Here is a 16,117-nt window from a genome sequence, read left to right as displayed (position 1 = left end):
ATCAAACTTCAGAGAAAAAAACAACAACAAGCGGAGCATGAAGATCATTATCATGTCAGACAGTGAGAGGTAGAGACACCAAATAGGATGTAAACAAAACAGAAGAGGGGGACAAGACGTGGAATGGCATCCAGTAGGCGTGTCAGTAATGATGTGATCTCTCAGCCGCTGCTTTCTGCACAACTGTGCTCGGCTGTGTTGTGGGCTGTGGCGGTGCGAGCCAATGTTTTATTTGGAGTGGAGCAGCCTAATGAGCAGCAGGCAGAGGTCAGGAATGTAGCGCCCACCGCTCTGCCATCTGATTACCATACCAAAACATATCTGTGTGTGTGTTTACTCATCTATCAGTTTGTCTGAGCGTGTATGCGTGTGTCTTGCTCGCCTCATATTGCTGTGGGGAAATCTTGCCTCTTCGCATCGCAAACACACGCACACACACACACAGTCAAGACGGGCACGTCAGTAATGAGGAGCGAGGAATCAAAGTTAAAAGAGCCACAGCACTGCACTCTGAGCGGGGTGAAAAGAGAAAGAAAAAGGGAGGAAGAGAAGGCAGTGAGGTGGGTAGGGATGGGGAAAAATGAAGAAGGAGAGATGGAAGGCTGGCGCAGGTGTCCTCAGACCGCCTGGGAACTTCTGACACCTTCTCTCCAAGACTGACGTCGCTGCAGCAATTAGTCCTCTCCCATGCTCTCCACTGTCTGCCCCAGCATTTTTATTTGTCCTGCTCCTACCACAGCCACACACACACACGCACACACACACACAAAGTACACATATGTCTGCGCATGCTTTAACATGAATGCAGAGATAAACCTGCTCCAGTCCTCATTACATGTGTGAGGTCTGATTAAATAAGTATGCAGGATGTGTTTGTGCATATGTGCTGGTGTTCCTATGCATGCATCCATCTGTTTATTCATTAATGCCAGCCTGCTTTGTGAATGCATTAGCCTCTGTGATTGCAAATTTTAAGGTAAGATAAAAAAAATGAGAAAGAAATCTTAGTTGGAACAAATGCCAGCTCATGCATATCAATTAGAAATTCTGTCACCTTTTTGTCTTGCAGCATTAATTTCTGTCATTATCAGATGCTTAATTTAAACCTTTGTTGCTCTCTTGTTTGTTCCCCCCATCTCCCTGTCACTTTCTCTATCACTCAGGTGTTGGACATCGTAAGGACCAATGTACGCTCAGCGCTGCAACGAATCTGGAGGGAGCCGGACGTAGAGAGTCTCCACCTCTACCGGCTCTTTAACCGCGTCTTCAACCGGCTGCTCTGGAGTCATGGACAGGGCCTGTGGAACTGCTTCTCCAACACTGGGTAGGCCAGGATGGCGAGATAATAAATGTTGTTTGATCATGTCACCAAGGGCAGAGCCGGACATTGTAAACATTCGGGGCTTAACACAAACCTAGGGGGTCTGGGGGCATGGTCAAGCCATTTGAGATAATACAATCCCTAAAAATCTGTACTTCATTTGGAAAAAAACTTGATAGTTTCCAAACTCATCCTGTAAAGTCCTACCTACTATTTCATATTAACTTTTTTTCACACTGTCTCCATCACTCTGAAACAAAAAAAAAACAAATGTCAAGAATGACTAAAGCCCCATTTCCACTGAGTAGTACGGTTCAGTTCAGTTCAGTACGCTTTTTTCTGTTTCCACTGTGAAAAGTTGTGGATGGTACCAATGGAGCCATTCTGTACCATCCCCATTTTGGTCCCCCCTCTGTTGGGGTACCGAGCACACAGATCTGGTACTAAAAGGTGGAGCTGTGAACACTGCAGTGTGTTGATTGATCAATAGGGGACGGTCACAGGGCTGAGTTGGGGCTGGTTTTGAGGCTCATGTATCCACTGTTCATACTGTGGAGAGTTTTAATAAGTAAACTGTAACTATAAAATGAAAGGATGTTTTGCTGCCTCTTGCAGCAGCTGTAGTTGGAGAAAAGATAACTTCGTTCACTGGGCCGACTGCCAGCAACTTTTAAGGTGGAACGTTAACTTGTAATGTTACTCAATGCAAGAGTTGACAACGTGAATCCTTCAGCCATTTGGGCAAACAGAAGCGATATTAGACTTCTACAGGGAGCAGTATAATAGGATAAACATCATGGGCATGGTTTATTATTGGAATGACAAAAAGTTGAAAGTATTTTAAAAACCTTCAAGATTCAGTGCTTTTCAGAAAACATTTGTGGCTGGAACCCCCCTGCTCCGCATCTGCACGTCACAATCCAAGGTCTGAGGGAAAGGCCTGCCCTCAGAGAGAGAGGAACGGCAAAAAATGAAAGTTTTATCTGTAATTGGTGACTTAAACCAAGACCAACAAGCCGAGACAAGAAAATCAAAAGAGAGATTGAAAATTTGCTCAGAGTATCACAAAGAACACTGCTGAGATGTTCATGGACACTAATTCTTCTGAATCAACACAAACAAGTCATCACACTGCAGGCCAATTACCACTCTATTCACTGCATAACACCACTCTTTCATCTCCATAACTAGAAGTTCACGCACCACGTGCAATCTCCCCGTGTCCTTAAGCCCAGTGTTCGTCAATGTATCATTTTCAGTGACAGCAGGGACAATTTGCCATTTTTATTCAGTATTTATTCAGAGGGAAGCAACTGCAGCTGAATGACAGAGAATGAGTGACAGACCAACCAGACCCCGCCACACTTTCCTGAAAGCTCTTGGGGATGAAAGAAACATGTTACTCTGTGGAGACAGGGTGCAAATTAAGGTCACAAATCTGGGCTGTTAATCAGGGCTTTTTCACAGGTGAGAGCAAGAAAAGGAGAGGGGAGGAATGGAAGCAGGAAGGAGGTGAATGAGGGCCTCTTAGTTCTTTTACTATGGTTTGTTATCAGATACTTTGAAGTTTTCATTGGGGCTTCTTTTTATTTATTTCTTTTCCTACTTTTTGATGCGGCAGTAAGTGGCTTCCTACAAGATGAGTCACTGCAGTGACAGCCAACTTGATCATGTTCCTATAGAAACCCCCAAAAAGCAGACAAACAAACACACACGCACACACAAGCACACACAGACACTCAAAACTACTGTTTCCCTGCAGTGGTTGACATAGACTTTCTTAAACATAAATCTTGCTTTTCTTAGAGACGGACAAAGTTGGTTTCCATACGTTGAATTCCCACACATTAACACTCTCAAGCAAAGTCATACAGACAGCAAAACACACACACAAACACACACACACACACACACACACACACACACACACACACACACAAGCCTGACAGCTGCTGTGCTGGTAGCTTTCCATCTTGTCTGTGATGAAGGTGTGACCTTCTCGCATCTCGTCCCCTCCATATTCTTTACAGTTCAGTTGTTCGGTGGCCGTGTTTCCCTCGACACAGAGGGCTCAGAGGGTGTAACTGAAGTCGCTGCCCACAGCTCTCCATTTTCTTCCTCCCTTAGTTCCTTGGCAGTCGTAATTGTGGGAGAGTGAGGAAGGCAGTGAGCAGGTGATAGAGATGAAGGGGAGATAAGCAGAAGGCGAGAAGGGGAGGGACCCGGTGACAGATAAAAAGCAGAGATGAGAGTGACTGGAAAAAACGTATAGAAAAGATTGGGTGGAAGGGTAGAGGTGTGGGAGGATTAGCCTAGCCTAGCCTCAGCTACCCCCGGCAAGCTGGGCCCCATGCAGCTTTTGTTTGACTACAGCCTGCCCTGGATGATCCAGCTAGCTTGCTAGCCTATCGTCCGGCCCCTCCCTACAACAGGGCCACGGCCCAAACATGGATGAACCCAACAGGGGGCCCCGATGTCACGCAGCGCCGGAGAAGCAGTGCACCTCGAAAAGCACCCCACGCCCTCCCCCCCGTCTCTTGTTTGATATTTTATCTGAGGGACTTAACAACAATCAAACGGCCGAGCAGCTATTGTGGGCGATGAATTCAACAGGCTTTGAACACGACTTAGAGAAAGAGAATGGAAACACAGTTTTGAACCCTTTCAGAGGAAGCGCCCCCCACCTCCCAAGGAGTAAAAGGGGGTAGACATCAAACGTACCCCCCGGGGTTGTGTGTCTCAGTTGTTGAAGCTCTCGCACAGTTAGGGGTATGTCCGGGGTTGTAAAGGGGGTTAACTGTACTTGGATTTGTTTCATCCTTCCTCTCTGTGTCTCCCTGCATGTCTGCGAGCGTGTGTGTGTGCGTATGCAAATGTAAATGCACACACGTACAGTAAAGGCCACACATTAGAGAACATATTTACATACATATGAATAAGTCTGACTTAATCTGTGTGCCTGCATCGTGCATCCACATGATATACATGTACTGTACACTTGCGCATACTGATACATTCACCGTGATGCTAATCTATAACTGCTCGTTTTAATTCTGCTCCGTGTGTGTGCGTGCCTTCTCGTTTGCTATGCAGCTCATCGTGGGAGACCATCTTCAGTAAGAGCAGCGAGGTGGTTTCACCCCAGGAGCTGCAGTGCTGCCGCCGCCTGGTCCAGCTGTGCCGAGACTGCCTGTTGGTCGTCTACAAGTTTGTCTCAGAGTCCCGTGGCTCTTTGACCGGACTCAGCCCCGAATGGGACGACACCAGGTGAGAAGGACACCCAGCCCCTTTGATGGTTTCCAACTGAGCTCTTTATTTTTTTAAAGATTCCTATAACTTTACTATTGTAATAGATAGTTCACTATATAGTAGGGTGGCTGGATAAGAGTCAAGGATTCGATGGGATTCAAGAGTCAACTGGTAGGTCCCAGGTTGAAGCTGTCCGCGTGCAAGATGTTGAGCTCTTGTTCTGGACAGGACATTAATCTCAGAGCCTGTAAGGTCTTCAGACCCATACCATTTTTGTATTTTATATTGCCTGCACTTTCAGATTAAACTAGTACACTGTAGACGTGGTCATAACTGTATCAAAACATTGAAAATCCACACAACACACACTCCATACCGGGTGCAGGATACTGGATCTGGGTAGAGATTTGCATCCCTACATCCTTTTTATTTTAGTGTCTTACTCTGGTTATTTAAGCCCAGATGGCAACTGGTTATGTATGTTTGTTAAAGCCTTGTGAACTTTGGTAAAACTCCATTTAAAAGCACTGGAAAAAACTAACATGAGTAAATAAATGAATTAACAAACTTTGACATACAGAAGAAAACTTTGATTTCAGCAGCTATCATCATTAAACCTCTCTTAGGAAACATTTCCCCTCTTCCCTCCATGGAGACTTAGAGCCATCATCTTCATCACATAACCCCGATAAAACAAACAAAACACACACACACAAAAATCAGCCTCATTCTATTTTTAAGGTTGATCCCTGCAGGAGACAGCAGCTCAGGTTTGTAGTGAGTGAACTTCTAAAGCACATATGCTTTGGGCTGGCAGACAGGGAGGGAAGGAGGGTGGGGAGCGGCAGAGAGGGAGTGTGCTGTTAACAGGAAATAATGGCCCACAGATTAGCGCTCAGGTTAGCCCGGGGCCCCCCGAGGCCTGCTTAATTCAATTAGAGCCCAGATGAGCCTGTGCAGCAAATGACCTTACGAGAGAGGGAGAGAGCTCTTTTTTTCCTGGGGCCTCGCTTTACATGATTCATAACTCTTGCGCATATTTTAACAGGCTATCACTTACAGTATAAAAACCTCAGCTGTTGAAAAAAGTATGTGGGGTTTGTGTACGGTTGTGGAGCTACTTATGTTTTGACTAATCTGGAACTGTTGCTATTGATTGTTTTATCGTAGCGTATTTGTTTTGAGGACAGATTCCAGAACATAAATTTATCAGTGGAGTATGTGAGGACTTTAAGATAATAACTCGAGCATGCACAAAATGACACACTGGTGTATCCATATGTTTGCAGTAGGAATCGTTGAGAGTCCATTTAAGCATGCATTGCACTGTCCTTATTTCTTCTCTGTCTATATATGTCTGTGTAAAAAAGCTTTCCATTCGCTGCTGGACCAGCCTCTACCCATGGCTCCACCCCTGCTGCTGTCGCTGCCGCTTCTTCCTCCTCTTCCTCCGTCTCTTCGCCCCTCGACGCAGGTCTCTGCTTGGTTTAGTTCCGCTAAACCCCCCATCTTCCAGCACCGTCCCTGCTCCCCGCTTTTAGCTGAGCTGTAACAAAGGCTTGGTCCCACCTGCCCGCTGATGGTTGCTTGGCTGCACAACCAACAGTCTAGCATGGCCTCCTCTCCTTTCCCTCACTAATACTTAAATAAGTTATGTTTGGATTGAGGTACTCAGCATGAGAATCGGATATGTTTCAAATAACTGATGTCTAAAACTGTAAATAATGTATCTGAAAGGAAGGAGACAGGAGAAGGAAGCATTTTAAGACTGTTTGGAGCACTGTTTGTCCACACCGCAACCAGTCGGCCAGCTTGCTGCACATCACCAGCCGATCACCCCGCTGCCTCATGCTTAACTATGCTCTTTCACTCAACGCTTTTATCAAGAGCATCCTACCCCCGAGTGCATTTTCAGTACGAGTGGCCTCAGTGGGGAGCTGAGCACCTCACCTGCACCGCATCAGCGCCACGATCAACCTAAGCACCACTCTCTTCTTGTCACAAGAAGACAGAGAATGGCTCGGCTTGCATCGTGTGGTTTGCAGTTTCACCACACAAACGGTTCACATCTCTCCATCAGGCATGCAGGGAACAGTCACAACCCGCCGCCACTTCAGATAGAAGAGAAGCAATTAGGATTATTTTCTCATTGATGCATAAGCTTTCTATGAGAGGGTAAATTGTGTGTGTATGAGAGTGTGTGCGTGTGCATGCACAAGTCATGTGACTGTTACGCAACGATCATTTGTCCCCCCTCAGTGTTTCACACTCGAACTAAACTCGAACTATTTTTGTCGAGCTGTGTCCACATCCAGCTAACATGTACTGTACATTTAAAGGATAGAATCTGTTTGCTCACATACTCACATGCCCGTATGTACATTGAAACCACATATTAGCTTAACTTCTGCTAAACTTTGTAATGTCTTTTTACATGGAAAGAGGATTGTGGATTTTGTCCTCCATATCTCACATTAGAGTCACATTAGGTCCTGATCAGACAGAACAACACACGGCACACCACACTATTTTTTTTTTGTTGTTGTTGAAGCCTGCCCTGATCAGACAAAATGCTTTTAAAAGCTTGCTGCCTCTTGTTTGTAATTGTTGCTAGGCAACCACCAAACATCCTGTCCTTAGCTTAACTGCTATTTTGCTGTTCAGTAAACTCACACATCTGTAACTTAAAATTTGCATAAAAATGGACAGATGGAGGGAATTTGCTGAGTGAGTGATAGGAAGAGGTTGTTTCCAAATATCACATTGGTCACAGGAAACAGAGATTAATGTGGGTATATGAGACCCTCAAATAGAGGAGAAATCACAGGGGATACCACCAGGTGGTTCAGGAGCTTTGCCTAGATGACGTCAGCCCAAGGCTTATTTCAGGATGATTTGGGGACAGTTCCACAATATGCTGTTGATCATCAGGCCTAATTACAGTTGGTTTAATGTTAGAAAGTAATAGAGGTTTCAAATTTGTTCAGACATGTCTTACAGCTGGTGATGCTTAGACAATGCTTCACACAAACCATGTAGGCTAATACTTGCTGTCATCGCCACCACAAAAGGCCCTACTCTCAATTCATTTGGACAATGGGACAAAATGCCAATGACGTCAGGTGCTCCTGCAAAAACATGAGGTACACAAAGCATAAAAACATGTCAATCATGAGAGACAGAAGAATGAAGTATTGGTAATATTTAATACAGAATATTAATGTACAGATCAACAGATGATTTGTGCTGATTAACAGAAATCTTTGGTGCTTGGACACCAGAGGGAGATATTTTGTGATTGAAGGACATCTTAGCAGCAGCAGGATGTCCAGACTCTGGTGGTGGTGGTGGCTGCTGACTCTGAGGCTGATGGCTGATGAGGCAGATGAGGCTGATGAATCCGAAAAGAATAGGTGAGTACGCATGATGGCAGCAAGAAAAAACAACGGCAGAGAAAGAACCATATTTAAAAGGAGGAGCGGTAAGATGATAGGCTGACAGAGGTGTGTCACTGTACTATCAATTGATTGTGAATCAGCTGATGATTCAAGTGACCTATCCAGACAATGTCACGTAGGAGTGAATGGGAGGTAGAGAAAGAAACTGAGCATGAAAAGTATCGTCTTCCTGGCTGAACTTTTGCCAGAGCTTCATGAGGCAATCAGCAACGCAAAAGCAGCAGGCGGAACTCTTCACTGAGATTAGAAACAATTACAAAAAGTCACCCCAGGCTGCTAAAACGCGCTCTGTTTCACTGGGGCCAAAGTTAGGACACCAGTAATAACTACTGCAACTTTCAGTGCACATATGGGCATGTGAGGAAAAAGTGTGAACCCATCCTTCAATGCAAACTTGTTAATAAATGATTAAATAATAAAAGATAATTAGGTTTATTTTATCTGGTCAATGTCACCACTTCACTGAACTAAGCTGAATGTCACACAGAAACCAGTGGAGAAACAGTGGTTCAGGAAGTGATTCCTATTAGATGAGTTGTTTTAATCCACAGAGGAAATTTAAGAAATGTGAAATATCCTAATGCACCAGCTCCTGTCTAGCTGTGTTTGAGAACGCAACCATTATTGACACCTGCATACAATATATGACATCTCTTAAAGGCTGAAGTGGAAAGTTATTTTACAGTTTCCAGTACAATATGTAATCATACACATAAACTGCTTCTCTGGAAGACAAGTCTGGAAATCCTCCACATTCTGACTACTTGAACTTCTTCACTCATTGAATTCAAGGATAATATATGCAGGGAAATGTACACACACATACATGACACATACACTCGCAGAGCTCTTGGCAGCCTTTGGCACACGTCACAGTGGGTCTGTTGGCTTGGGTCTTTGGGGTCTCCATTGTTGACCACACCTGCCCGCTCTTGTTCAAGTATCGCTCCTCTGCTGAGTGCCCTGATCAGGTGTGTCAACAGCCCCCTGGGTCTTAGCAAAGTCCTTCAGTTTGCGTGGGCAGATGAGAGGAAGTAGCCAAATAGCTCCGCTAATGACTTTCTTGTAAAGCCTGAAATTACTGTCACTACCCAAAGACAATTTTCCCATGATGACAAAAGTTTCAGATTCTATTAACTTTCATCTGTCTGAAAAGTGTGGCAGTAATTAGGGTTAATTGGGGTGTTGAGCTGAATGTGGGCTGCAGATAACCTTCAAGCCTCTTTGTACCTCTTGGTTTATGATTGCGTCAGCTATTGTGGCAGTCTTCCTCTCTATCCTTAGTCATGGTATTTCGTCTTGTCTGGCCTCCTCTTAATTCGCCGTGGCAGTTGCATCTCGATGGAGGACTTACGAGTCACATGGAAGGCCTGTCAGTAGGAACAGAGGTAGATTGTAGCTTTGCATGTAAGGAGCGGGGCAGGAGAGTATCTTTCTGTCTCCCTGTCAACTGATGGATTGAAACGAAGCAGAGTGCAAAGTGCATGAACAAGCCTCCCTCTGGCTTTTAAGCATGCACGTTGTTGCCAAGACCGTCTTCATGATCAAAAGGAGGACGAACCTGGAAGATACCGAATGAGAGTCCAATTAAATATAGCCTGCAGAGACAGCGGCCGCTCGGACGTGAGAAGCCCTCCCACCCCACCCCTTGCCACTACCAGCGCCGTGATGCTTTCTATGAGCAGAATATTCTCAAAGTGAATAGCAGAGGATCTCTGAAGAACACACACTCGGGCCCCCAATGAATGTTCAATATTTGATTATCTTTTTTCTCTCCTTTTTTTTTTTCCTGACTGCCATTTCCATGCCGGGGCTTGGGGTTTTCAGTGGAAGCCTTATGGAAATGGAGGAGAGAAAGTGAAAAAAAAAAAAAAAAAAAAAAATCACACCACAAATCCATGAACAGAATCCCAATGGATGAATAGAATAAAAGAAGGTGAAGGTGGAATAAGGTGCCAAGCAGAGGGAGGAGAAACATAAGAAATGAATCCAAGGGTGACACAAAATCATGGTATGGAATCACTCATGTCACCTCGGAGACTGCACTTAGAAGCAAATGTGAAAAGCTTAAAGTACAGTATATCCTGCCCTCCTGTTCTCTTGGGTTTGAGTGAAAGGAGTTTAAGAAGAAGTGCCGGACTGAGCTCTTGTTCACCAAGTCCAGTCAGAGCCGAAGATGTGCTGGAGGGATACCTTCGGCCCACTTGAAGCTGCTTCAAGGACACTCCCGTTGGACTAAATGAAGTTAATTTGAATCCCTTCTTACTCTCCTGAGTCTGGGGCTGTGTTGAAGCGGACGCCCTCAGCGACATGTGCTTTTTCCGGTCGACTTTAGAAGAAACTGCTCGGCTAATTTGTCCAAGAGCTATTTCACAAGGAGAGAGAGCTGTCAGAGAAAAAGTATGCTATCTCTGCACCAGCTTAAAAGAAGATATTATTTCTTCACTCTGTAATCCTCGGCCCCAGTGGCTCCCTTTTGATTAGATTGTCACATCTTAAACACTTCCACAGGGAATATTTCTTTTGTCCATTGTACTCGTTTAACTAAACGAGTATTAGATGTATTTTTTATTAGCTCAAGATCATTGCTGCAGATGTGGCATTAAGGTCACATAATGTATAAGATCATGATATGACAAGTGTTCAGCGAAAGCCCATAAATGTGAGTCATTCTTCCAACTACACAGTCTGGAAGAATATAGACTTCCCCCTGTCTCATGTCTTTCCGAACAGTACCCCAACATTTGCATAACCTTCAGTTAACCTTGTCCAGGATTTGATCATCTCATCTGACATTGCTCTGACAACCATATCTGACTCATTTCCAGTAGCTAAGGAAGATGGGAGCAGGGTTCAGCCCCTCCTGACTCTTATCTCAACCTGACGCTGGTCTCATTCTCAGGTACTGGAACGCTGTTAGCAGGAGCTGCCTCACTGCTCTGTCTCGGTGGAAGGTGTCATAGAAAAGTCTTAGAAAGGTACTGACGCCTATGCCTCGGAATGATAGGTGAGGATTTTCTGTTCATGATACCAAATTTTAAAGAGGGTCAAAGTTGAAAAATACAGTTGTCCTGAAAGAAAAAAAAGATCTGCTTCTGTCAGCAGAAGGTCCATAATTTATTACTCTACGAGCACATACATTAATGCTGCATATAACCTAATTACGCTGGACTGTAACTGATAGTACATGTACATGGGGTTTAAATTTGTTACATTACATGAAATTACAGCTGTAATGATTAATCAATTACTCAATCGAAGGAATCGTCCAATATCTTCAATTGAATAATCAAGATAACTGTTTCCAGCTTCTCAAATATGAGGATTTGATGCTTTTCTTTGTCAAATACAACAATAAACTTTGGGTTTTGGACTGTTGGTCAGACAAAACAAGACGTTTTAAGATGTCAATTTTGGTCTGTAGGGAATTATAACCAGCACTTTCACTGTTTTCTGGTATTATATAGACATAACTATTGATGAATTGATATAAAACTCTCCACAAAGTACCCCAAATCAGATGGATCTCATTGTTTAAGCCTCATTTTTTTGTTTTCAAGGGGAGGGTGATGCCATAATACCTTGAAATCACCAGGCTATTATTAAAGATGAAATGTGCAAATGAAGACGGCCATAAAATGGGTAGAATCAATATATGAAAAGCGTGCCATGTGTGGTCTCAGTGCCGAGCACTAATGCGCCCTGACCTCTAAATTGTGACCTTTGCATATCTAATCCTCTCATTATGTTCATCCTTTCCCCCTAATCCCTCCGTCCCTCGTTCTTGTCCGTCTGTCCAGGTATCTGCTGCCAGTGACCTCCCAGTTCATCATGAAGTGGCCTTCGTCCAGCTTTGGCCGCATCTCCTCGGCAGTGCCGCGCTCGCGCAGCCTTTTCGCTGCCAGGATGGGCCACTTCTGAGGTCACCGTGGCAACCCTGGATTCTGACACCTCGCCTTTTGACCTCAACCTCCCTTCCCCCGACTCTCACCCAGCCAAATTCCGATCTCAGCAAGTTCGGAACAGATCTGAATTCGAGGCAACTCTGGAAACCGACTAAAGCCTCAACCCTGGCCAAATCCCCCTGTGGAAGACCAACAAAGAAAGGCCGGATGATTTGGGATTGCTAAAGGGCCTTGTTCAGTTTAGATTAGTTTGGACCTGCCTAGAACCAGCAGACCACTGGTACCGTCCACCCTGTCCCTTACCCCTCATAACACCAGACAATGGGTTCACCCCTCTTCTCTCATTGTAATTGCTGTATTATACCTACTCACTGTACAGTTACAAGTCATGGTACTGTAAAAGGAAAGAATAACAAATACTAAACAATGCAAGGATTATTTATTTATGTACTTACTTATTTTGTAAGGTATTTCATGAATGCAGTGAATGCTGATGCAGAATGCAGATATGGAATGATCAACAAAGCTGTCCCTTGTTTGAGAAAGTGGATGTAAAAAAACAAAACAACAACGACAAAAAGCTTATTTTTGCTGGCTGTAATCAGTTATTTTATGTCTGAATTTTATTTATTTCATAATTTATATCAGAGGCTTTATGTTTATAAATGTTTCAACGGTCACTTTATGTTTTTACAGTAGCGAGGTGGTGCCCCAGGAACTCAAGATGTTTAACTTTTGGATGCTAATGCTTCATGTTTTACCTGTGTGATATTAAGTGCAGCACTATTAAGCAACACAATGTTTAGAATGTCATTGTAGTAAAGCCAAGCCTCTTTGCCTCTTAGAGAACGAGCTGACTTTGACGCCACAACGAGCCAAACTTAAGTCTCAGAGAGCACCCGGTTCCTAATATGCACTTTGCAGTTTGTCACAGGAAGAGAAAGCGGGTGCACATTACCGTAGTGTTTGCATGCCTAGATTTTAGTCCCTCACCCAGATGTAGTGGTTAGACAGAGGAGCTGCGTTTTGGAATATACTTGAAGTTTTGTGTTGTCATTAATTATTGTGTCTTTGTGTCGGCTGCACTCAGAGGGAGACACTTCACTTTTAGATTTGTCGTCTTGATGTGTTAAAGATTATAAGGATGTGTTGCATCAGCTTACAGATTGTGCGGCATGTTGAATGACTCGGCTCATCAGCCCAAATGTTCTGTAACAGCCGAATGAGCAGCTGCAGCCTTTTTTATCCCACCGCACTGTATGTACAAGTGCCAGGGAGATCATGGATGTGCCAATAATAAACACATCTACTTCATGTGTTCAGTTGGGTTTAATTTAAGGTTACAATGTCACAAAACTGTAGGACCTCAGTTTAATACAGTATTAAATGTCGGTAGGGAGAAACGCAGTGTTATATGTTTAGTAGTTTACTTGGCTCTGTGTACAACCCCATGAGATGATACTAGACCTTTAAAGATGGTAGTGTGTCAGCAGAGTGTACGATACAGTACAGTGTGCATTTTATAACATCAGTCCTGACTAACACGTGTGGCAGCAATGCTGTGCTAAATCTGCTAAAATTTAATTCTCCCCATACACAGAATATCATGTCACAATGCCAAATATTTTTATTTTGCCTGATTTTATTTGTGTTATTTAAGAGTAGTACTTTTTTCATTGGAGGTATGAGATTTTTAATTTTACATAGCAATAAAATGTTTAAACAAAAGCATGTTGTGTATGTGTCATATGTGGTCTTAAGGTTGAAATCATTCATTCATTCTAACCGCTTCATCCTCTTGAGGGTCGCGGGGGGGCTGGAGCCTATCCCAGCTGACATCGGGCGAGAGGCAGGGTACACCCTGGACAGGTCGCCAGACTATCGCAGGGCTGACACATAGAGACAAACAACCATTCACGCTCACATTCACACCTACGGACAATTTAGAGTTATCAATTAACCTAGTCCCCAATCTGCATGTCTTTGGACTGTGGGAGGAAGCCGGAGTGCCCGGAGAGAACCCACGCTGACACGGGGAGAACATGCAAACTCCGCACAGAAGGGCTCCCATGCCCGGGATCGAACCGGCAACCCTCTTGCTGTGAGGCGAGAGGGTTGCCGGTTTGAGAGGTTGAAATCAATGGTTCCCAATATCTTTTTTTTTTTTTTTTTTTTTTTTTACACTACAGCAGGATTCATTGATCCAAAAATAAGACCTTAAAGGAGCTATATGTAAGAAATCTAAAGCAAATAGTCATAAAATCCTCCTAATATGTCACAGAGACTAAGGAATAATGTTCATATAACATACTGATCTCACCAACAACAATAGTACAGCCAGAATATTCGCATTTTAAAAAAAAATGTTGTGGTCCGCAAATCATGTTTATGTTTTGAATTTGTGTTTTGGCCTGTTGCGCCACCCACCGCCGTCTACCAGTTACGCAGTCAGTAGAGTCTCAGCATCAGTTACAGTTACGACTGAGCTACAGCAGCACGGCAAGCAACATAAGCAGTGTCCCAGTACATAGCATGAGCAGCTGGCTCCTCCTCAGCTGTATCCCGGCAGCAGTGTTAGTAGCAGAGAAGCTGGATTTGCTCGAACGGTCCGCTGGAAAACCGCAGATCAAGGACGCGGCGACGCGGCCCTGCCATGGCAGCTGCCCGTGGGCAAACAAATCAGTCTCCAACGTGCCACTGTCCAGCAACCTCGAATCTGTAGGGGAGCGGGGGCGGGCACGACTTGCGGCAGTATTTTGAATTTGAGTGCAGTAACTGTTTTGGCCACATTTTTACATACAGCGCCTTTAAATGGTATTAAAGTATCCTTAATCTTTTAAATGTCTTAAAAATTCTAAGACGTGGGAAAAGGGATTTAAAAAAAAAAAATTCAGACATTGCATTGCAAAATTATTTATTATTATTATAAATTAGCAATTTATCTTCTTTTAATCCATTTCTTTTTTTTATTTAAATGTGTCTATTTCTAGATAATGTATATTTCTATTCTTTTTTTCTCTATTTAATAATTTCTCAAATGCCTCTTGCATTAATGTCACCACAGCAGAACCAACAACACTTATTCTTTGTTTCCGGTCGAGATGCTAAGAGCAGAGGATTTGCTATCTGTAAGCTAGCTGTCGCCGTACCCTGGGTGACAGGAAGTGAAAATTCAACAAAAACTGGCTATTAAACCAAGATTTCACAGCATAGCTAAAGCCTGTACAAAGCAACACATACAAGACTTTGTATATATTTGGCAAAAAGTTTTTCAAACTTGATAAAAACTGAAGCAGAGTGAGAAACACAAAATCAGCAAGAAAACTCACTAACAAACTGCAGGTATTTCTCAGGTCTGTCCTACCCTCGTCTTCGCCACGAGGCAAAAAAAGTCATGTTTTATGTTACAATAATGTGGGGCGGCAGTGGCCCAATCCATAGGGACTTGGGTTGGGAACCGGAGGGTTGCCTGTTTGAGTCCCCGTCCGGACCAAAATATGGAGCGTGGACTGGTGGCTGGAGAGGTGCCAGTTCACCTCCTGGGCACTGCCGAGGTGCCCTTGAGCAAGGCACCGAACCCCCCAACCGCTCGGGGCGCCTCACCAAGGGCAGCCCCCTCACTCTGACATCTCTCCACTTTGTGCATGTATAGGTCCTGTTTGTGCGTGTGTGTGTCTTTCAGACCTGTGTGTAATTGACAAGCAACAGTGAAAACATTGAATTTCCCCTCAGGGGGATTAATAAAGTAAATAAACTAAACTAATAAATATTTGGGCAAAATGGTTCTTAACCCCAAGTAGTTGGTGTCAGTTTACTTTTTTTAGGTTGGTCTTAAATTTAAAATTAAATTAAATTAAATTAAAATTAAATGTCTGAGAAAGCTTTAAATCTAACTTGTCTCAAGCTACAAAAACCCTGCCAGAGACCAATTTCTTGCTCTTTGTTTACCCTCTGAACACACAAATAAGCCTCAATTCTGGGTAAGAAAATTACAGAGAGACAGAGAAGTGAGAATGTATAATAAATAATAATAATAATAAAAAGCCAGACATGAAAACAACACTTTTTGTCTGTGATGGACAGCTCAGACAGGAAATTAGGTCAGAGAAGGAGAGGTTTGACGTACAACAAAGGTCCCTGGCTCAAACTAAACCAGAGATGTTATGCTTATATGTAATTACCTA

General features: G+C 43.7%; 1 protein-coding gene across 2 annotated transcripts in view; it reads left to right on the top strand.

Annotated features, from left to right (window-relative positions):
- ttll7 (tubulin tyrosine ligase-like family, member 7) overlaps positions 1 to 13,630 on the top strand; it is an 84,461-nt gene extending 70,831 nt beyond the window's left edge. The window contains exons 19-21 of one of the 2 annotated variants that reach the window (XM_049587329.1): positions 1,164 to 1,324; positions 4,415 to 4,588; positions 11,829 to 13,630. In XM_049587329.1, coding sequence (XP_049443286.1) covers positions 1,164 to 1,324; positions 4,415 to 4,588; positions 11,829 to 11,949 — 456 coding nt within the window. In that variant the 3' untranslated portion in view covers positions 11,950 to 13,630. Of the gene's footprint in view, positions 1 to 1,163; positions 1,325 to 4,414; positions 4,589 to 5,940; positions 11,001 to 11,828 lie in introns of those variants that run through there. The other variant, XM_049587330.1, reaches the window with a different exon arrangement.
- Positions 13,631 to 16,117: the final 2,487 nt, after the last annotated feature.

The sequence above is a fragment of the Epinephelus fuscoguttatus genome, linkage group LG10 (assembly GCF_011397635.1).
Source record: "Epinephelus fuscoguttatus linkage group LG10, E.fuscoguttatus.final_Chr_v1".
NCBI classification, from domain to species: Eukaryota; Metazoa; Chordata; class Actinopteri; order Perciformes; family Serranidae; genus Epinephelus; species Epinephelus fuscoguttatus.
The sequence above is the reverse complement of the archived record's forward strand: the minus strand, read 5'-3'. Positions and strand labels throughout refer to the sequence as shown.